The sequence below is a fragment of the Populus euphratica genome, unplaced genomic scaffold (genome assembly GCF_000495115.2).
Source record: "Populus euphratica unplaced genomic scaffold, PopEup_1.0 scaffold1.1, whole genome shotgun sequence".
NCBI lineage: Eukaryota > Viridiplantae > Streptophyta > Magnoliopsida > Malpighiales > Salicaceae > Populus > Populus euphratica.
Window position 1 is genome coordinate 228,165 of NW_011499845.1, and position 23,120 is coordinate 251,284.

The 23,120-nt window shown below is 34.9% G+C and overlaps 2 protein-coding genes across 3 annotated transcripts; one reads left to right on the forward strand and one right to left on the reverse strand.

Moving 5' to 3' along the window:
* Window positions 1-6,296: 6,296 nt before the first annotated feature.
* On the forward strand, window positions 6,297-10,857 carry LOC105114679 (serine/threonine-protein kinase CDL1-like). 2 transcript variants are annotated; one of them, XM_011011678.1, is made up of 5 exons: window positions 6,297-6,504; window positions 7,562-7,773; window positions 8,917-9,106; window positions 9,348-9,739; window positions 10,114-10,857. In XM_011011678.1, exons 1-5 carry the CDS (start codon window positions 6,423-6,425, stop codon window positions 10,375-10,377), a joined length of 1,140 nt encoding a protein of 379 aa, XP_011009980.1. In that variant the 5' UTR covers window positions 6,297-6,422; the 3' UTR covers window positions 10,378-10,857. The 2 variants fall into 2 exon arrangements, with proteins under 2 accessions (XP_011009980.1, XP_011010693.1); XM_011012391.1 differs by having other exon boundaries at window positions 6,298-6,504; window positions 7,583-7,773.
* Window positions 10,858-11,253: 396 nt separating this feature from the next.
* LOC105116006 (Ypt/Rab-GAP domain of gyp1p superfamily protein) lies at window positions 11,254-20,711 on the reverse strand. The gene is made up of 18 exons (XM_011013509.1): window positions 20,310-20,711; window positions 19,655-19,724; window positions 18,742-19,350; window positions 18,471-18,647; window positions 18,252-18,365; window positions 17,477-17,535; window positions 17,194-17,260; window positions 17,017-17,068; window positions 16,831-16,923; window positions 16,584-16,667; window positions 16,075-16,466; window positions 15,280-15,341; window positions 14,180-14,249; window positions 13,770-13,850; window positions 13,562-13,663; window positions 12,720-12,844; window positions 12,177-12,294; window positions 11,254-11,608 (listed from the first exon to the last, which is right to left on the reverse strand). Exons 1-18 carry the CDS (start codon window positions 20,360-20,362, stop codon window positions 11,507-11,509), a joined length of 2,430 nt encoding a protein of 809 aa, XP_011011811.1. The 5' UTR covers window positions 20,363-20,711; the 3' UTR covers window positions 11,254-11,506.
* Window positions 20,712-23,120: the final 2,409 nt, after the last annotated feature.

The following is a 23,120-nucleotide window of genomic DNA, read 5'->3' on the forward strand; positions in this document are numbered from 1 at the left end:
AAAGCTTGTTTAAAAATATAGTTGTGTTGATGTTTTAAATAAATTTTTATATTAAAATATATGTTAATAATTTTTTTATTTAAAAAAAAATATTTTTGATATTAACATATTATAATAATTTAAAAATATTAAAAACATATTAATTTAAAGTAAATAAAAAAAAATTAAATTTTAAATCTTTTTAAAAATATTTTTAAAACACTAAAATAAACAGAATCTTAGTTGAAGCTAGAAATATAAACATGCAGGTGGAATTAAAAAAACCAATGGGTGTTATAATAAGGTGATATTGTAGATAGCTAGAATTATTAGTCAATAAATAGCGATTCTAACATGAATAAAGACCTAATTTATAACTGTATTCAAAATACAAGGACTGGATAAAACTAATTTATCTCTGGAGAATCTAAAATCCATGTCTTGAGCTTGACCATGGGCATGGCTTGGGTACTGGTACAGAGTTATGGATTTTTGGTCAAATGAAAATAGTCATGGCATTTTAGGCTAGGCATTGGAAATTTAAAGGGTAATGTCGCCACCTAGCTATAAGCAATTGTATAACTCCATAAATGAATCCAAATACTGGTCTTCCTTCATATCCCACCAAATGTTAAACCTCATCCCTTCCATTGGTTTCTCTCACCTATGTTCCCGCACCACTTTGATGCTGCCAATTCCGTCTCACTCGCTCTCTTCTCCTCCCGAACTCACTGTCACTCACTAAATGAACATATGATGCCTATAGTTCATGTTATGTATCTACCTTTGAACATGAACGTATAAAAATTAGTAATACAAGCTCAACTAATTGATATATATGATATTTATATAAAAATTAGCTCAGCCGATGTATTCAACTTGATACAAGCAAGTAATTGAATATATTTAATTCATAACCCATGAAATATAAAACATTAAATTGAATATAGTTATAAGCTAAAACTTGATATATCTATATCCCAATAATCGAATTATATAGTTTAAGAGTATGGTTGTGGTTATTTTTTAAAATATTTTTTTACATTGAAATGCATTAAAATATTTTTTATTTAAAAAAAAATATTTTTGAAATAAACGCATCAAAACAATCTAAAATATACAAAAAAAATAATTTTTTAAATATTTTTTTTAAAAAACATGGTTTGCACAGCATTTTCAACCATTCTCGATGAAAAATAAACAATGACATCATACTTATTTTTATCGAATTAAATTAAACCTCATCCTCCATCTTAAACCGAAAACCAATACAATTCATGAAAAACCTCATATTAAATCATAAATAAATCATATTTAATCTAGTATTTCAATAACTTAATTTTTTTAATGATATTATTTTTAAAATACAGAATATATAAATGATAAATTATTTAGTATTTTTATAATAGTTAATTAATATAAAAGGATAATTAGCTTTATTTTTTATAGACAGGGGATTGTCAAGCTTTCGGTGGAAACATAAATACATGCAAAAAAATCAATTCCAATCAAGAAATTTAAAAATTTTTCAATGATAAAATCAATATATTTATTAAAAAAATCAATAATTAATTTAAAATAACATTAAATAAAAGGAACAAAGAAACTTGTGTTTTAAGTTTAATGATAACTAACACTATTAAATATATTTTTCTAAATGACAAAAATTCTAAATTTTTCACTATTCAAATGATATTTATTTCTTTAAACATTATTGATATTTATTTCTTTAAACATTATTGTTTTAAAGGGAGTGAAAGATTATAAATTTTTTACTTTTGATGGCATTAATAATATATTAATGAGTTGAAATCCATATGTTTCATTAATGTTTTCAACTATCTCTAATATATTTTTGACAAAATAAGATGTATAGTAGGATTTTTAAAAGAAAATTTATATTTTCAGATATATACAAAGAACGTTATTTTAAACTTAAATGAATTATATATTTATTTTATATGAAGAAACATTACAATTTATCATATTTATAATACTTTTAATCTAAGAAAGCATCTATAATTCAAGTATTTTAGGTTTTATATGTTTTGTGAAATTCATATCTATCCACGTTCAGTTAATTACCACACCCAAATATGTTGTACCTATCACATTTTTTTTAGGTTCAGATTGCACAAGGTTTAATTATTGTTAAGCCCAAATACTATAGGCTAATATATTTTTCATATCCATATTATCCGAGGTTTAGTTATTAATCAAATCCAATGCTTCAGACAGGGTATACCTGCTGTACCATGTTGTTTCAAGAAATCTTCAATCTATGTAAAAATCTAGATGTTCATCATTCACCGTCAGAGGAAAACAGGCTGGATTCGCACTCATTTCCCACCTTCGTTCCTTTGAGGCATCTGGTCGTAACATTTGCTGGTACAGGTAACCAGTGAAAGTACACTCATCTAGAAGCCCAAGCTCTTGTCTTCTCCTCTTTTTTTCCCCCTTCAGATGTGACCCAGGCTAGAGTCATGAGCCATTTGGCACCAGCTGGCACCCCATCATCATTTCTGGTCCTTTATTTCAAAGGCAAGTCAAAACTTCAAAAACGACAAAGCCCCCATACCCCTCCTAATTAGAATAAAAGACACTTTATTTTTGGCCGTTTGATCATGGCTTTTCGGACTAATCACTCCTTCAAGACAATCAGATTTAGAAAAGGAATATATATATATAGTTTAATTTCATCTTTTAAAGATTTTTTTTTATCCATCGAGTCTACACAAGTCACGGGCATTATATTTATAAGAAATTCTTGTTTTTTCTCCTCAGAATCCTCTTAAACTTATATCCAAGGTGATACCGTGCGTGCTGTTGTGATAGTTTTGATTTTTTTTATTAAAAATATATTAAAATAAAAGAAATTCTTTATTTTTAAAATTTATTATTAATATCAAAACCATCTGATAATATTAAACAAATTAAATTTAAAACAAACATCTGAAAAGCTGATCCATTAAAAGTCGACAAGAAATTTTGATTATAAAACAGTCAATTGTTTTTGACGAGGGGGTCAAATATCATGTTTGAAATGGGGTCCACGTAAATGGATAGATGTATTTTTTGGTGTAGCAGCAAGCACCCAGGATTCTCTCTCGAAGGAAAGCTACGCAGCCGAATTGGTGCTGTATGAGACGATGAATTACGGCTTTTACGTATATCCACAAACTTTACGGGAAAATAATATAAATAATCGAGCAAAGTAATTATTTACAAGTTATTTGTTTTTTTTCGGCCGGGCAAATCCACAAATTAATTAAAAAAAACCTTCCCCTGGTTTTGACAAAAGTAGCTCTTTCAAAGCCTCGGCTTAACCGCCAAAATACCACCGGCAAAGCATGTTTCAGACAAAGTAATTATTTATGAAGATGAATGTTAATTGAGCTGCAGAATCTCACGCTCTAGTAGTTTTTTGCCTAAAAAACAACCACCAGGGAGAAGATGAATGTTAATTGAGCTGCAGAATCATAGCTTATAATTATTTGATTCAGCCCCTCGATTTTCTCGGTGACTTCAAGCTTCATTTGACCGGAAAGGCAAGTTTCGTCACGAGTTTTGTGAATCCATGTTACGTGCCTGTTGACGAGGCCATCATTGTCCCTCGGAAGGGATGGGTGCCCTTCTGCTAAGGATTACACGTGGCCAGAAATGAGGGTAACTATTTTTTTTAATGTGTGTTTTATTTAAAAATAAATTAAAATATATTTTTTAAATATTTTTAATATTAGTATATCAAATTATTTTTTAAAAATAAAAAAATAATTTTAAACAGAAAATTATATCTTTTAAAATACCGCTTCTTAGTAATTCATAGGAAATAACTTGACTAGTAGAGATATTGAAAATACAAGTAGTGATAAATGACACGAATGATTTTTAACGAGTAGACATGCGTACTAATATTTGCCCATCAAGTTTAAAAAAAGATTGATAACTGCCTTTCTGTAGATTCCTGCTTTTTTTCCCCCATTAACGTAGAGCTGGTGCTCATGAAGTATATAGTTTTCACCGAGGGTAGTATGTTTTCGATGTTAATAATCTATTCCACGCTAGTCAAGTGCCAATCGGACATGAATTCTACATGAACAATTAATGGATCATACAAGTCGTTACCATCAACAATGACGACTTCTTTCATTTCTTCGCCCTCTCTCTCTCTCTCTCTCTCTCTCCCTCTCCCCCCCTTGTTCTTATCTACATGCACGTCAAATGATGACCAGTTCATATAGAAAAGTTAGAGAATTATTTTTTTTTAGATATTTGGTGAAAGGCAAAGATCAGTGTTGAATCTTTGAGGTGTTAACTTGCGTCACAAGTAAATTTGCTACGAGGGTTGTCATTTTTCATTTCAGGATTGAGTTCAATGGATCAATACAACCATGAGTAGGTTTTCAAAACTCAAGGCAAAAGGAAATTAATATCAGCGTGCAAGAGATAAATAAAAAATATGGCCTGATTATCAGATTAAAAAAAAGAAAAACAATATTCACTATCCTTGAATATTGATGTTCTTGGAAGATCATCCGCGGAATTTATTTTTATTGGGATTTTATAAACGAGCGGTGCAATTTACTTGGAACCTTGTTTTCATCGGTAAAATTAATTTTTAATATTAAGAGTTTGTCTGGCCCTCGCTGTGTTGTGGGGTTAAATAAAACCAAGCTGTATTGCAAGTAAAATCACTTAAATTAAAGTTACTATTAAAGACATGATTTAACATTAAATAATTTTTTAAGAAAATATATATTTAAATAAATTGAGTTATTTATTTTAAAACACATAAATATCATAAGAAAAACTAATATGAAAAATAAAAAACAATCAAAACACCACACGGTATTTTTTAGTTAATAGAACCATTAAATAATTTAATTAAAATTCATACTGCAGGTCGAAAGCTAATATATATAATTAATAAAAAATAATTCAATGAAACTCGTATCGACAACGTTTATGTGGAAAGCTCTCCTTACTTTCAAGTTGGCGTTCACAAGACCCATTCTCGATCACATGGCGGCAATGCACTAAAGTTATCAGGTTAGGTGACTCCATTGTAATTATTGCTAACAACCCGCAGCTTTGGAAACTTTGACTTTTTTTTTAAAAAAAATATTTATTAACAGAATTTTATGAAGTGGGAAAAAAAAATATATATATATTTATTAACAGAATTTTATGAAGTGGGTTCATAATATATATATATAGACACACACATTCAATAAATATTCTTAGCAAGTGAGATTGAGTTTTAATAATTTTAGTTTTTTTTTATTCGATTGCATTATAATTGAAGAGGCTTAATTACGTGGCTTCAATTTCATAGCTAAAATTCCTTCAAAACCACCACGGAATCAAAACACACACCAAGGATCTATTTAAAGAACACTGTGCTTGTCGTGTTTTAAACAGTGGACGTGTCCCGTGGAAGGAAACTTGATGGCACGAAGAACGCAGAGGTTGTCCCTCTCTGTCCTGTGTTTTCACGGAGAGAAAGCAGAGCTCTGCCACTGCACACAAGAATAAGAGTGGAGAATATTTTATCAAAATAAACACATAGGCATTACCTATAACTACCTAATAATCACCAAATCTTAAAGACGTCGATGTTTCCGAAATCTTTGTTGGGTTTTTTTTGCCTCAGACTATCTCGTATCAAGACATGACATTGATAATGCTCGTTCAACGTGCATATATATATATATATATGGTTAGGATAATCAAATTTTATTATCAACTATCACCAAATTGGAAATTAAACTTGTTGATACCACAGTTTTTCCTTGTAGATATTATCCGCCAAAAAATAAAAGAATAATTAAAAATTTAAATGTTTGTTTTAAATTTAAATCTTATTTTTCGATGAATTAACGATACCACAGTTTTTCCTTGTAGATACTATCCGCCAAAAAAGAAAAGAATAATTAAAAACTTAAATTTTTATTTAAAATTTAAATCTTATTTTTCGATGAATTAAAATTTGATCTTGACAATTATAAAATAGCATTCCAGTAACATTTAAATTATGTTGAACAAGATATTCCATAGTTTTACTAAAAAAAAAGACCAGTGTTGTCTATCAGTATAATCTATAATAAATGTAATAATAAAAATAATAAAATATAGAGTGATAATAACACCATCAAATTAAATTTAAGGAGCATATATTGAGACCTGGGATTCCCTGGCAATAAAAACAAATAAGGAGAATATAAGAAGTTCGGGTCGTCATTTACAAATTGGCAAGACAGAAGGGCACAGCTGCAAGAAAGACACAGGAATGAAAAGATATATACTAGAATAACCCTCTTTCTTAACTTAACACAGACACTCTCTCTCTTTCCTCCAAGCGTTGTTTGGTCTGATTTTGCCCCCCCCCGTCTCTTTCTCCCTGTGAAGTTATAATACCCATTGCAGTAAGAGAGGCAACTAAAATGGGTTGCTTTTCCTGTGCGGGAAAGTCCAGCAAAAATGATAGTAAGAAGAAGCCTGATGATCAGATCCCATCATCTTCAGGTATTTCAATGAAAGACGCTATAAAGCTTGAAAATTTAGATTTTTTTCTCATTTTCTCAGTATCAAGTAAATATTTTTTGGACTGATTTTCATGCATTTTTTTTATGTAAAATGATTTGAATTGATGAAGTCGTGTCCTTCGCATAATTGTGTGAAACAATCTTTTCTGGGCTGGGAATAATGTATTGATCTGGACTGGACATGGAGGATATAATTCGAGATTGATGTTTCCTTTTAACCCATGTTCAACTCCTTTTAGGCTAATGTGGTCTGTTTTGAGGTTTAATCAAACGATAATGGCTTTGTGGGCATGGTGAGTTTCCATAATCATGAAAAGTGCAAACCATGTCTTTGCTTTTGTGTGATATAAGATCATACTGGCTTAAAATGATTGTCAGTAACTACCGGGATCATTTCATGGACGATTTACAGGAAACACTAGCATCAAATTCAAGAAATCAGATGATTAATGAAGGTGAATTTTATTATTACCTTTTGCCTTTGCCCACCCTGATCGTAAAATAAGGATTAATTAAAGTTTTGATGGATTTGTAATGTTATTCATGTCGGTCCCGTCACTTATTCATGTTTTTATTTGTTTGAAATCCTCACTTTTAAGAAGTCACTCCATGCTAATTCTAAAAGGCGGTTTAATTAATGTTGCAGTGGTTTTACAGGTGTTCAGTTTTTATTTATTTCTAGATCTCTGAAAAAACGGCAAGTTATTTGGTGTTGAGGTCCAATTGCCTTAAAAAGAACTGGTCTGCAACCATTTAGTTCAGAAACTGTTTATATTTCCGTTGCAGTTGGATAGATGGTGGTGCATATGGAAGCAATGCACAATACTTGTAACTGAGATAGATCGTTTTCTTGTTCTGTGTGATTGAAAAGAATCCCAGCTTGGATCCTTCTTGGATGCCTGTTTTGTCTTTCACGATTCTTGTTTTCTTTGTATACTCTCAATGACATGATGAAACGTTATCAATATCCAAACATACTTTATGTTTGCTGATGTAGTAGTATGTACTATATGTTGCTTTTCTACATTCATTTGTAGATGGTGTTAATTTCATTTCAGATAAAACAAAGTCAAATGGTGCTCCAGATGCAAAGGAGGCTTCCAAGGATGGAGGCTCTGAACACATTGCAGCACATACATTCACATTTCGCGAACTGGCAAATGCAACAAAGAACTTCAGGGCGGATTGTCTTTTGGGTGAAGGAGGTTTTGGCAGAGTATATAAAGGGAGATTGGAGAGTACCAGTCAGGTTGGTTGAAGAATTTATTGGAATTTTAGTTTTCACCAAAAAAATTCAGATGCAGCACATATGCTTAAGCATTCTGTTGTGTACTCGGGATCAAATTATTCCTACATGTGTACTAGTGTTATTTTATAGAAAGTTCTTCTAGAAAATTTTATAGGCATTCTGTGGACCTTTAGGCTGACATTTTGCATGTTCTTAAAAAGAATAGTACTAGCAGAAAAAAGACGTTGGGTGTGTGCATTTTAAGCAATGGAATAAAAAAAGAAGTGAAATAAGGCCTCAAAGAACCAAATAGGATAAAACAAACACTGATAATACTTAGGAGAGAAAGTAATGCTAATCTGGCCAAGACTGACATTGCAGCTTCACGTGTTATTTTGCTGCCACACATCACCTTCCATGATCATTATTGCCTGGAATAAACAGCAGTTCTGCCTTCTCACAACTTCGATCATGCCATGATGGTCACCTCATCCCACCAGTGCCATGCACCATCACTTAGCCTGTACTGTGATCAATGTTGCTACCTTGATCCCTGGACACTATTGTCACCATCACTACTCAAGTGCCAGAACCTCACATTATGACTGTTGCACAGCACCCTCTATCATCTAGCAAATCCCCATGTGTTCATCTATGTACACTTCCACCTTGCAAGTCAAAACCTACACCAGAATCTGTGCTGCCCTTTCACTGCTCCTGAAATCATTGTTACAAGCTCATTGAAGGCATTTTAGGTAGTATGGGTTGCTTCTTAATGTAGTATAGTTGATCTTGCTTAGTGGTTGCTTTTTTCTAAAATATTTATTTATAATTTAAAGCGAATAGGAAGTTAACTAAAAATAAGAATCATCAGGAGACGAGTTTTTATTTGTAGTTTTTATTATTTTGGGAAGGATAAAAGTGATGGGAATTATGAAGTGCGTATTTCACCAAAAGGAAAAGCTTGTGAAGAACTTCCTCCAAAAGTTATATGCTTCTAACTGGAAATGTTAAATATTGATATTTATTTAGCCGTGGTTGTTGTTTGTTAAGTTCATAATAATCCCATAGCTGTCAGGATAATATCTTTTTAATGCATATGGTTTTGACCATATGCAATAGACCTTTGGTTTATACCTTAACCATGTTCTTTGGATTGTGTAGGTTGTTGCTATCAAGCAACTTGATCGTAATGGGCTGCAAGGGAATAGGGAATTCCTTGTTGAAGTATTGATGTTGAGCCTCCTCCACCATCCAAATCTTGTTAACTTGATTGGCTATTGTGCTGATGGAGATCAAAGACTTTTGGTTTATGAATATATGCCATTAGGATCTCTGGAAGACCATCTCTATGGTATATTACCAAATCTTGATTTCTAGATAATTAGGCTGCAAAAAAGATGTGTTTTTTGTCCATTGCATGTATTACTAAACAGTTGAATGAGATGGGTGGCAGGTGAGGTGCAAAAATTACATGGTTGCAGCTAAGATTTCTGTTCTAGATTATCATTTCTTGTTTAATCACTGCGGTGGCTTCATATACATTTCTTGACCAATGCTTCAGCATTTTTTCTTCTTATATGCTTATATTTCAGACCTGCCACCTGATAAAAAACGACTTGACTGGAATACAAGAATGAAAATAGCTGCTGGTGCCGCAAAAGGCTTGGAGCATTTGCATGACAAAGCTAACCCCCCTGTTATATACCGTGATTTGAAATGCTCAAACATTTTACTTGGTGAAGGTTATCATCCCAAACTATCTGATTTTGGCTTGGCGAAATTGGGTCCTGTTGGTGACAAGACTCATGTATCCACAAGAGTGATGGGAACCTATGGATATTGTGCACCTGAATATGCAATGACAGGTCAGCTTACTCTGAAATCAGATGTTTATAGCTTTGGGGTTGTTCTCCTTGAGATTATTACGGGAAGGAAAGCTATTGATAATTCAAGAGCTGCTGGGGAGCATAACCTGGTTGCATGGGTAAGAAAGTTGTCTTCTGCCATGGTATTTTCATCATTTCTGTGTAGATGCTTCATCTGAATAAATATGTGGTGCAACGACCTTGAATCTATGTAACTTCGGTCTTCTATTTTATTTTTCTTGGTTGAGAGTGAGTAGTAATAAGCCCAGGATTATATGAGAGAACTGCTGCTGATCATTAGGCCCCGAGCATTTCCGTTTCACACAACAAGCATAATTTTTTCACCTTTAGCTAGATAGTATTTTTATCTGCTTTTTCTATGCTGTTGCTGTCATGCAGTGCAGTTCTACTGTGAGGTGACGATCACCAAGAACTCTATTTATAGACAAAATGCTAGTAAAGTGAATGTTATCTAATTTGTCTCATGTTGCAGGCACGGCCCTTGTTTAAAGATCGAAGGAAATTTGCACAGATGGCTGACCCCTTACTCCATGGCCAGTATCCAGCGAGGGGCTTGTACCAAGCTCTTGCTGTAGCTGCAATGTGTGTTCAAGAACAGCCTAACATGCGGCCCCTTATAGCTGATGTAGTCACAGCACTTTCTTATCTTGCTTTGCAGAAATATGATCCAGAGACCCACCCAGTCCAGGGCTCTCGCACAGGCCCTTCTACTCCTAGAACTAGAAGAGAACAATGAAGTTGGTAGGGGAGAGATTTAGTGAGAACAGTTGTCCAAGGATGGTTCAATCCTTGGAAACCAACGATTGGACTGCTATCATCCTGCAAACCATGGGAACACAGGATGTTTCATCCAAACATCTTTCTTTCCATGATTCAGAGATCAGTGGATTGGAGTTCAGTAGTGTGCAATTGTTGGCTGCATTCGCAATGGTATTTGATGATGAAATCCTGCAGCAGTTCCAGACACGGTGCTGCAATAGAAAATTCCTCCGCCGATGTTTTGTAAGATTCGTCTTGGCCTTACAAATATCATAATTCCCCCGTCTTCCAACCCTTATACAAAAATTTTTCATGTACAATTGAGCTTGGGGCTTTGTATCTAATTGTCTTCCATAATAGAAACTTGTGCAGCCTTGAAAAAATTCTGCTTGGCATTACGCCTCAGTGTTGGTATTTTTTTATACACCCCTGATTTGCCCAGGATCTTTGGAACTCATTAATCTCTCAGGGTGGCTTGTTTTGGATTTGGCATTCTCCCATGACAGGAATTTGCGGTTCTGGAATATGGGTGTATGCATGTTTTGTCAATAGCCATAACTAGTTGAGCATCTGGCAGTGGAGCAGGAGCATCTATCCTAGACGAAAAACAGACTACAACAACGAAAGCAAGCCAAGGAAAATAGATTGGACCCAGAGCCTTGTATAATCATAGTATCTTATGACTTGGAACAGCCTTCAGAATTTATTTCACTGTTTGTTGTTAAAACGCGCCAGCTCTAGGCATGCCATGCTATTCTACTGTCAAAACTACCGTAAAGGAATTTTCAAGAATTAAACCAAGCATCACCACGCATTTCCTCCATATTTCAACCAAATGAACTCAAATGCCGACCACTGAAAGATTGATGTGATTGTTTCACTGATGATAAACATTCTCTTCACCTCTACACTAATGTTATTATTGTTTAATGAACAAACAATTAATGGAAATGGGCTCTACAATGAAAAAACCCAAAAAAAAAAAAACAAGAAACTAATCTATACTCTGCCTGAACTTACCATCGTACACAAAAAAATATCTACCAAGTCCACAAATAGGATGTTTCACGATCTACATATCATTATGGTAAATATGCAATTTTCTATTACTTGTCGTGTGCTGAAATGCCATTAGTCTCCTGCTCAGGATTCTGCCCCTCAATGGTAGACTTGTCATCACTTGCCTCCTCAACAGTAGTGGCTTTCCCCTGTTGAGTTCAGTTTGAGATAGCAACATTATTATTATTATTATTTTCATGAGGAAAATTAGCAACTTTAATAAAAAAAAACAATCGACAGCTAACACTAGGCAAATAAAACTAGCATCGTGTTGAAGCAAGCAACTTTACACTTAATAAATACGAAGGGCCGGTGCTCTGGTACACAGCATTAAAAAAAAAAAAAAGATTTTGGTAATTAGCTGCCTCAGGCAATATTTTAGCCACAGCAAAACAAGAGACTGTTGAGCCCAGTACACAGAACGGGCCAAACTCTACGGGGGTGTCACCCCAGAGACTCAAGGGGAATCCTGGAAGGGTTAGGCAGCTAGCTCTCCTTATTACTCCAATTATAGACAAAGAAAACAAAATTAAAAGGCAGAAAAACAGATAATCATGATGAAAAAGAAATCCAAGCTAATGAGTAGTTTGAATGCAGCAATAACTATCAGCTACCCCAAAATGGACACATCAAAATCCTATTCATTAGCACACTGCAATATATAGGTGGTGAAAGCATTCACGAATTTAAGGAGGCAGTAGCACAATAAAATCAAACCTTGTTTCGGTCACGCCATCCAAGTCCAAATGGTCGGGCTAGTAAACTAATCTTTCTCGCAGGTATTTCCTGTTCAGGCTCTTGATTGGCACGTGCTTGTGAATCTGGATGTGAAGATCTACAAAGAAATTTATGTTTCTTATAAGCACCAATTATCCAAGTAGGTACAATATGTGTGTGAAACAGACAATACTTCATGCATTTTCTGCTCAGGAACGCATATCAAACCTTGGGGACAGAGAAGGAGATGACAATTCAAATAGAATTTATTTGACAGCATGGGAAGTTAGAGCAACCTACATAAATGTAGGCGTGTCTTTTAATTAATTGATCCAACATATGAAAAATTCCATTTCTCATCCCATTATGTTCAATCCACTCTATTCCTTTACAGTACATCAAACTGACCCAAGCAATAAATCAAAGTAAATATGACCACATAAAGTTCCAAGGAATGGTGAAAAATTAAATCGTGTCAACAAGAAATTAGGACTGCACACAGGTTTCAGAAATGTTTGGCACTAGCAAAAATTGACTACACACCGAGGAGAAGGTTGTGCTTTAAGTTGACCAGACTGATACTGCAAAGTGGCCTCCAACATTGACTCTGCCATAACCACTCGTTTCTCCATTTCAGCAAGTGATGCAATGGCCTGTTCATATTTTTCCTGCATATAAACAGTTGTTGGAGAGAATAGTGAAACAAAGAGACAAATAGAATGTCAAGAAGTGAACATTTTCAGGGTGTTGAAATACAGAACAGATCAATTAAAGAATGACAAAGGAATCCTGTGCGCTCCTCAGTGAAGAGGGAGCACAACTAATCTATAGCTCAAGGAACTATGGTAGAAAAGGACTCTCTCTGTCATATCAAGTGTGTTCCGCATAACATACAGAAAAAGGGCTAGTGTGACAGGCGGTGTGCACAAGGCCCAGGAACCAGTTCACCGCTGTAAGACTAGTTGCAGCCATATGTGAAATCATGATTCTTGATATGGGCCTTCCTCCATTGATTCTATTAGGGACGCATTCCCTCTTACTTATGTGAAATTATCAGAGTCTCAATCATATCAAGTGTGTTCAGCATAACATACTGATTCCTATTTATATGGAAATTATCTTGGACCTTTATCTAACAGGCACCACCTTCCAGAACTAGGGTAGCGAAGGATTCATCACCAGTTCCTATTGGTTGATAAACTGCTAATAGATATGATATATTTGCATTAGAATCAAACAGTATGGCAAACATAATTGGTGTGTCCGACCTGCAAGTGTAAAGCTCAGGACACATCACATACATCATCATAGAATTGTCAAGACCTCTATGTGAATGTAAATTACATATAAAAGATGAACTGGGAATAGAACAAGAAATTATAAACCTGAAGCACTTGAGCAGCATATCTCTGTGCTGACGCATCTTGCTCAGCATATATGCGAGCATCTTCAGTTACCTTTTGATCTTGTTCCACCCGCATTAAGACCTGCATAAGAAACAAGTGAGCTATTATGAAGAAAAGACCAGGCCAAGATTTGAGAGAAGATACGATCTTCCCAAACCAAACTGATTGACCATGGAGCAAAAATAACCTGAAGCATGGCATTTTCTTGTTCCTGCTTATCAGCAAGAGCCCTCCGCAGCTCAGAAACCTCTTGCTCTAACTGTTCGACCTAAAGATCAGAAGTAGATGCTCAGCACATTTGATCAAAGTTAGATAGCAAGGACTTAACTAGCATAGTAACTGATTAACTGCATATTGCTTAAAAAATCCCAGCTTAATGTGAAGCCCAATAACAGCTACTGTATGATCAAATTTTGCCTACTGCTACCATCACTCCTGGGGGCATAAAACGAAGTGGATTCTAACTACAATGTGAAAACTGTTCTAAAAGGGAATTGGAAATAATACAGAATAGCTGTGGATTTTGCATCATTTCATTTCCCTGAGCCTTGCAATAAAATCAACCATTTAAAGAAGAAGAAGAAAGTTTGGGCATACCCTAGCACTCAATTGCCGACGATTATCTTGCTTGACCATCTCCATCAAAGCTGTCTCCAACTCCTCAGCTCTAACAGAATTGATATTAACATAAATTTAATGTAATATTATGGAAAAACAAAAACAATTCGACAATTAAAAAAGAGGCAATTCTACATCAAATTATGCAGGCAAGAGAACTGCAGAAACTTTTTAATTTTTTTATACTGTCACAAGGAGATATAAATTGTTATTAATGTTGTTTCCATGAGACTCCTAGCTGGAGACAAAAACGTATTTTTTTTCTGCCAGAGACACCATATCCATTCATAACTCAGCTATGCTCTTTTTCCTTCTTTTATTAGAACACAAAACTCACCTATACTAAAGCTTCACAGCATTTATTGGGGATGTTTAAGAGATCTAGTCATGTTCAAACTGTGAATTCCATCCACGCAAAAGCTAAATTTTGGAGATCTAAGTAGCTAGTTGATAGTTATGAAGCAAGTGCTAGCTTGGAACCCAAGTACTGCATTCAGATCCTCAGCTCACTCTATGAAGTGCACGTTGAAAATTGAGGGTGAATCAAGGTATCATTTTCTTTACAATTACCAACAAAGAATACAAGGCCGGAATAGTGCAGTTGTTTCTTCGTATTATAGCCCTCAATGACCAAAATGGTACTATGTCACTCAACAGAAAGGCAAATTTACAAAATTGAATTGGAAAAGTACCAGGAGAAAGGTCAAGGCCCTTTATGGATGTAGAAAGCTAGAGTGAAAAGTTTAAAACAACCAAAGGCGATATTCTGAAAACTAAAACAAGGTCTAAGCTGACAGCAGCAGAAAAGATGAAAATTCCAAAATGAAGTGGTGACTTTGGAAAACACTGAAGGCTTTTCTACATAAATGCTCCTACTATCTAGAGCTCTAAGAAATCCTGAGGAGGTAGATGATATCGTTAGTACTGTTCCCAACGCAAATAACACTCATGGAATTTCAAATTTCCTTCTCACCACACATACAAACTCTAACAGCCAAAAAATGCTCCATGTGTTGCATGCAGCTCGTGGTAGCCTAGGTTTTAAAATTGAGACTATACATCCCAGTAAAAATCTTAACCTGAGCATGGTAGATCTTTTCTCCTCTAGCAACTTGCACAGTTCAACCTTCAACCACACTACCTGCATGACAAAAGAACTGCATTTCACCATCTGGCATCATAAGACAATTTCTAGACTTGTATTAATTTCATAAAGAAGGGAATATAAATTCCAAGTTTCATGAAGGTTTCCACAAACAAGATATCAAAGGGGGGCACAAAGCAAAGCAAGAATACAAACACAACCCAACCAGACATGAAAACGCTTAGTAATGAAACCACTACAATACTGCACCTTAATTATAGCATAACATAACCAGCATGTCCAGTTTGGACTTCGCTGGTTGAAACATGCTGTTTAATATATCAAATCAGCTCTGATCAAGAACTTCCAGATCTCAAATACATATTTCCCTCCCCAGTAATATCTCCAGAGGTTCGTAACCATAAAAGTGACTGTTTACATTACCCTCCCCAGCAATTGCCCAAAAGCCCTAGTGCCATTGTTTACATGGTGATCTTCCTACATATCATTCAAATCAGAGCAGAGTCCATCAATTCTTTTTCCCTCACATGACTTAAAAAGTATGACCACTTCATTCCCAGCAAAATTTTTGCAAGGACGATCTATATATCTACATTTATATAGTTTCTACTCTACTACAACCAAAGTAATGCCTGGTCATCAACTCAAGGGGCTTGTGTAAATAAACATCATGTGGACACTCTATGGTAGACAATCATCATTAGATTTGTACAAATTCTGCATCAAGGAAAAGATCATGCTCGAGAAAAGGGGGGGAATGTTTAGCTACCTGATCTGGAACACTATCTATTTCTGCATCCTCTGTCAGGCTAATAACTTCATCTGCATTGGTGGATCCAGACTCTGAACGAGACAATTCACCACTAGTCTTTTTAGTTGTTTCCATCAGTACTGACTTGCGATCATGCTTGAAATTATATAGCTTAGTTGCCAGACCCTGAGAATCCCTCAAAGCTTGAAGCCCCTTTGTTCTTTCCTCAACCATAATTATAACAGCCTGTCGATGCTTATTTCTCAGCTCTTGTAATCTGGTTTCATTTACATTTTGGTAACCCATGCAGGCTGTTAAGACAAGTTGACTGCTATCAAACGTTGAGCCTGCCAGTGACTGTAGCAAAGTAACTGCATCTCCAGCATCCTTAGTGGTAACTAATGCAGGACCTACAAGAGACTGAACTAAATTAAGTTCCATAAACTATAACAGCCTCACTTGAAGATCAGAAAACCAAGTCACTGTTTGTGGCGGAAAAAAAAAAACTCAACATAATTCCTCAGTACCATATAACTCCATCAAAGCAAGTGCTGTCCTAAATAACATGACACGGTTTCCTTCGTAAAGGAGGACATCCCAAACTCGGAGAACTGAAGTCAAGAGAAAGCAGTCAGATGCCAAGCTTGTAACTAGGGCACAATACAATGAGAATAAGAACGAAGAAATTAGAAATGCTGTTAATGTTGAAGTGAAAAGCTTTATCATGCAATGCTAGAAAGACTTAAGTTCATATTTTAAAGCTTAAAACCTGACCACTTTCCCAAGGAAGCATGTTCATGAATATGGAAAGGAACCATGGCCCAGTAACCCAAGCAACCTGCACTCCCAGGTAATCAAGATGATTGACTGCACCAAAAGTAAAGCTGGCATAAGAACTCTCCTAGGTAGCATCACCGAAGAAATTTTATGCATGTATAAATAATTAGGAACAGCACAAACCCAATTTAGGAAACCTTTCACGCACTAGCTCCTCAAAAACAAGTTGGTCAACCTGACAAATGGAATGGTTGATCAGATACCTATCCATATCTGCTGATGGATCACAGCATCATAGCAAAGCATTGCCAGAGGAAAGGGCACAGATATACAGAAAGACAGATCTATAGTAAGCATTACCTGTGACTCTATCATTTCCTCTGAGTAATAACCATCAAAATAGTCATCGATAATACCCATCAATGTCCTGGGAATTAAACCAAAATTTAGGGGCACAGCAATATCAAAATTGATCTGACATAGGAAATATAAATCCAAAAGTACTGTAAAAAATTAGGACTAATTAAATTGTGTTCTCTGTCATTTGACAACATAAAACTACAGCAGCACACTTCTAAATACAAGGACTATCCAATTGGGGGGGGGGGGATTACAATGGCAAAAACAAAATTTCAAGGCCTACCAGAAGGCATTTTCTTCAGGCATCAGAAGTAGCAACAAGGCAGCAAAAAAATTCATGGCCTGCATATATATATATATATAGAACCCAAAAACACATTAAAATTCGATGGCATATTCTTGCAATAAATCACAGTTATTGAACTTGAATAATTTGTTACTTTAGTTGAAACTTGTCTGAACTGGCAGTATAATGTTGTCAAATCACATTTTGAATGCCGCAACTTTTGTCTTATCTACTAATATCCTCTTTATCCAAATATATCTCATAAGATGAGAGAGAATTTCTTTTGAAAGTTATAAGACTTCTTTTAACAAAGCTGAAACTGGCAGGAGATAGGTTGTTGTGATTACAAGATCATTTTTGCAATTTGTGCAGATATTGCCTGATTTTTAATATCATATAGTTGTGATTTTAAATTAAAAGTTGATAATTTCATTACATGTATTGCATGCTTGTTAATGATAATGTTATCATTCAAAGTGATTCTGAATGTTGTAATAATACTCAATTCAACTACATTCAGGAATTGCTCGATTTTGATCAATCATCTCCATTTGTGTTCATGGAATTTATAAAGCAAAATTTTAAGTTTGGCCAAAAATTTGTAAGGATGCAAATTGTTCTTATTCACATTGTAGCTGTTTCATCTTCTTTATAACATATGTCATGAAATTCATCACATCTCCAGATTTAGTATTTTTTTTAGTACTCTGGCAGGCCAAGCCTTGAAAGACACAAGTTGATTTCATTGAGCACCATAAGCATTTTCAAGTACCTGACAGTAGCCAACGGCAGGGTTATGTCGAGCATATGCTGTCAGCAATCGCCTCAGAGCATCTCTACCATCATTGTCCAAAGCAGGATGACCTGGAAAAGTTCTAGGCAAGTCCTGCATATGAAACCACTAATATGTTGGGTGATGACTTGGATTGAGAATACCAAATAGAAAAAAAGTAGGTACCATTCTAAATTTAAAGACTATGGATGCCATTACCTTCTCAATCTGCCCTTTCCATTTCTCTGGTACACAAACAGTGTCTGCAGTTGAACCTTTGGTATCACTGTCTGATTGTTGGTCTACATGATTTCCAGAATTAGTTTCTGAAGCAAGCAGATCCTGGTAATACTTCTCCACTCTGCGTGTCCTTGCACCCACAAATGCTTGCCAGAGCTAAAATTGAGAGCACAAATCAATTTTGAAGCTCATGCACCATGAAACAAATTTAATTTGAGAAGAAAAGGAAAACAAATAGCACAGAATATACCTCTCCTCTGAGTGCCATTGGGACTCCCCCTCGTACAAGGACCTCCAGCTCTTCTTTCCAAGGAAATGAAGATTCCAGAGGCAGTGCATCAGCAGGAGCACCTGTGGCAGGGGCACTAGCACTGTCACTGGAAGAGGTGTCTTGATTTGGATCTGATCTTTCCACATCGTAAAACTCGTCTTCAGAATCCTCTTCAGATGCTCCTTTTGCTGATTTAGCATCTTCAAAAGAAGGTACCATACTTTCTTTTTTAGTCTCTTGCTGGTCTTTTGATTGGTTTGCTTTCCTCATGATGCGAAGACTCATCATATCCTCAATGACATGGAGGGATGGCCTGATCTCAGTCCATATTTGGATCCCATGAGTCTTTTTACTGGTTGCAGACTGTTTCTCCTTGGTAACGTTTTCCGGTAAAACATCAGAACTAGGTTCCTCACCACTTATATCAACGCCCTTCTCCGAGCCATTATTTATCTCTTGCTCTGTTGCTTCGGCATGCAACTCCTTGTTATATTTCTCAGAAGATGTGCCATTTATCGGCAATTGAGAAGAATCTGATTGCTGTTCCAAGAAGGTCTTCCATCTATCCGATCTTTCCTCTTCTTCCTCCTGAAATCACAATTTCATCAGAAAAACAAGAGAAATAAAAAGTTACTCGCCTTAGCAAGCAACTTCTCTATCTCAAACTCCATTTGATTGCATTAAAAATATTAGGAGATGCAGATAAATCAAATCTTGGATAAAAAGTTCCGGATAGGTAATGAAACAAGCCTCGTTTTTCAATCTTGGTAATGTTCGGACATTTGCTGCTCTCAATTATCAATACTTTCAGGAACCGAAACACTGTTTAACAGCTTCCTCGACAACTAAACAGACTATTCAATTTTTTAAGTATAAAAGAAGCAAAGCAAACCTGGTAGATATTAGCATATTCTCTGTATCTTTGTAAATGCTGCGGTCTCACAGCAAATCCATACGCATCCCTGTCCACACCAATGTCCATTAACAACATAACACCTCCACAACAACAATTCAGGAAAATTCCCGATGGCATGCAAATCACAAACATACACACAAACACTTCTGCCCGCAATAAATAAACAAAGAAAAAAAATAACTCTAAAATAAATAAATAAAAAACTCATGGATTAAGACAGATCTAAATAAAATGAATTTACCTGCAATCAACCTTGAAATCTCGCTGGCTCAAACTAGACAACAACATGTTCCACTTAAAACTACAATTCTACCCTCCATATCTCTCAACATTCCACTCAGATTTACCAAAAATCACCGCATTTCACACATAATTCCTAAACTTAGCCAAACATCACGCATTACAGTAACCAAATTCAAACAAATCAAGCTCGGTAATGATCAAACTAGCAAAGTCAAAGAGTAGTCAAAGAGTAGTCATAAACGCGATCGATCAGAGAAATGTGTGTGCTAATGAAGTTCAACTCCATCACGCAAACTGTAGGGGCCGCAATTCGATAGATCATCTCAGAAATAAAAAGAAAGAAAGTGACGCGTGGCGAGAGAAGATGGGAGAGGATTTGTAGGCGTACCTCTTGTGTTCAAAGGCGGTGAGAGGGTTGATAGATTTCGTTTGGGACTTCATTTGCTGGATCAATTTGATTGGTCCGTTTTCACAGCCTTTCTGTTGAGAGATTGATGCAGGTAGAGGATCTCACTCCGCAACTGATTTTCAGGGAGGGGGGGAGTGTGTGTGCGCGTTTGCGCTAAGTAGTGTGGGTTTTGTGAGAGTTTTAAGCGAAGGTGGGAGGCTAGAAAAGAGCAGAGGGGCACATGCGAGTAGCGAGATTGTCGTTTACATCATTACATGTGAGATTTGTGAGGCGAGTTGCCGTTTTTTGATATTTTTTCGTTTTTTAAGCACGGAGTTCGAGGTTGTGTTTAGCGGAGGGAGAAAGAACTAAGAAGGGAGAAAAGGGCGCTTTTTGGTAAATTTGATGCCTGTATTTGGCTAAATAAGGGACCCGCAATGGGGAGCTATGGACCCACGAGTGAGCTGATATGGTCCCGGTGACGGTGATGCCGGATGGGTGCCGGTGTGTACCCTGAGGCAGTGCCGATTAAGGTTTTGTGTTGATTATTATGATTCTAATTTGGTAAAACAGGAAATACCTTTCCTATTGTCAGTCGGTGCTTATTGTAAATGCAATTAAGGTAGGGGTGGTCTTATTTTATGATGAATAATATTATGCTTATGTCTTTTTATACTTTGTTTTTATATATATAAAGGTAAGAAACTCATGAAAAAAATATTTTTTTTATAGATATTAAGTAGTAGAATTGAGAAATGATATTTTGATATTAAAAAAAATGTTTCAAAATTCTCTCAGTAATGTATTTTAGTAACCAGTTGTTTTAAAAAAAAAATAATAAAGAAGTTTTGTAATGTCATGATTTATTTGAAGCTGTTGATATCTCTTTTCTTATTATTTTCATTAGCTTTTCCTTTTATTTTATTATTAACTACTTAAAAAAAAACAATGTAATTGTTTTTATGTTTTAAAAATATTTAAAAAGAATTAAATTTAAAAATTAAAATTTTTTATTTATTTTAATAAAAAAATATTTTATTTTTGCTTCAAATCAATTTTATTTTTTATATAGTTTTAATATATTAATATTTAAAATAAAATTTATTATTTTTATATATTTTTAAATAAAAATTATTTTAAAAACACAACGGATACTTCAATATAATACATATTATCAACGGCATCGTGCAGAATTTCTTGCGTTCTTCGTTTGGGGTGAGCTTCTAGTTTGATCGAAGGGTGCGGGGTAAATAATTTCTTCAGACGGTAACGATTGTGTCGGCAATCAGACTTTATACTGTGTCAAAAACACATCAAGCATGCCTAGCATGATGCATGGCGTTCATGCCTTATCCAGTTGAACATGACATTAAGGGAGTTAATAGCCTTAACGATCTGTGAAAATTACAGAATGGACAGCAGAGGATGAGTGGTGTTCCTTCAAATAAGTAGGCCCAGGACGGCATCATTGGTGCCATCTGATTCTCAGCCAGTGCAAAATGTCACCACCAAATCGACCATTTTGCTTAGTAGGTGCCCAGCAAGGAGCTTTTTTGACGGGTCTTCGTGAACATGGAGATGGAGTAACACTGATGTTAATTGCTTGCTCATCTGCTTCATCATGAAGTAAAGCGACTTTCTGTTTTAAGTTTATTTAAACTTGATTTTTTGTGAATATGAAAAAATGTTTGATTTAACAGTAAATTTATTTTTAAATATTTTGTGCATCAGTTATATTAATCTTAACCTTTTTCATTTTTTAAAGAGTTGAGACATGTACTCTATAACCTATTTTCTCCTTCAGTTTGTTTGTGTGTTCATGTTCGAGTGTGTGTTTTTTTAAGAATATTTTTAATTTAAAGATATATTAAAATGATTTAAAAAAAAATAAGCAATATCTAATTGAACTAGGACGAATCGTAACTTGGCTCGACGGAGGTTGTCTCGCACTACTCCTTCACGAATAGGAGAGTTTTCTCCTCCACGTCTTAAATCACTGTTAAGTTTTTCAGATTGTTTTTTCTTTAAAATATGTTATGATATAAATATTAAAATAATTAATTTAAAACAAAAATAATTTAAAATTTAATAAAAAATTAATTGAATCGCAACCCTAAACAGCCATAAACCCAGCTACTTCTTTGAAAATTACGGGGACAAAGTTCTTTAACCCACGTAACTGGATATGATCAAGAGGCATTCGAAAAAAAGAAAATTATATGCTACCCTAGGTGGCGTTACAGGTCACTGAACCGAGAAAAGTCATGACACATTCATTGTAATTGATGTTCAATTTTATCTTAACGTCTCAAACAAATTCTTCTTTATTTATTTTCATTATCTCCGTCACATGTTTGGTTTCTTTGTTTTTGAATGTGCGGATCACGGATTCAAGGTAACCTAGTCTTGTCGATTGCATTTGCATAGAATTCTTCGTTATATGGTCCTGTAGACTTTCATATTTCAGTTCGAGATATCCTAGTTTTATAGATAATGTGCGGATCCCGGATCTAGACGCTAGTTTTATAGATATCCTCACGGGTTACCCTCGCAAAAAATCCCTGCCATGCGACCCTTCACTTACTTGGATCGAGGCGCTAATCTGGCTCCTGTCTCGTGGGCAAGAAGTCCCTTTTCGTCGCAAATCGTGGTTTTTTTTTAATAGTTTGGGATGAACGTGGTTTAAAATATTTTTTTTGAAAAATATATTAAATTTTTTTTTTATTTTTAATATCAAAAAATTAAAATAATTTTAAAATATATAAAAATTAATTTATATTTTTTTAAAAAATTAAAACTAATAAAAAACAT

What these genes read in the sequence shown, in the direction of transcription:
- LOC105114679 (XM_011011678.1), top strand. Translation starts at nt 6,423, where the DNA reads ATGGGTTGCTTTTCCTGTGCGGGAAAGTCCAGCAAAAATGATAGTAAG. An exon ending in TCAGATCCCATCATCTTCAG is followed by an intron (nt 6,505 to 7,561) that starts GTATTTCAATGA and finishes ATTCATTTGTAG; the next exon opens with ATGGTGTTAATTTCATTTCA. An exon ending in TCTGGAAGACCATCTCTATG is followed by an intron (nt 9,107 to 9,347) that starts GTATATTACCAA and finishes CTTATATTTCAG; the next exon opens with ACCTGCCACCTGATAAAAAA.
- LOC105116006 (XM_011013509.1), bottom strand. Translation starts at nt 20,362, where the DNA reads ATGAAGTCCCAAACGAAATCTATCAACCCTCTCACCGCCTTTGAACAC. An exon ending in CAATGGCACTCAGAGGAGAG is followed by an intron (nt 18,648 to 18,741) that starts GTATATTCTGTG and finishes TCTCAATTTTAG; the next exon opens with CTCTGGCAAGCATTTGTGGG. An exon ending in CATGCTTCCTTGGGAAAGTG is followed by an intron (nt 16,668 to 16,830) that starts GTCAGGTTTTAA and finishes TCTTGACTTCAG; the next exon opens with TTCTCCGAGTTTGGGATGTC.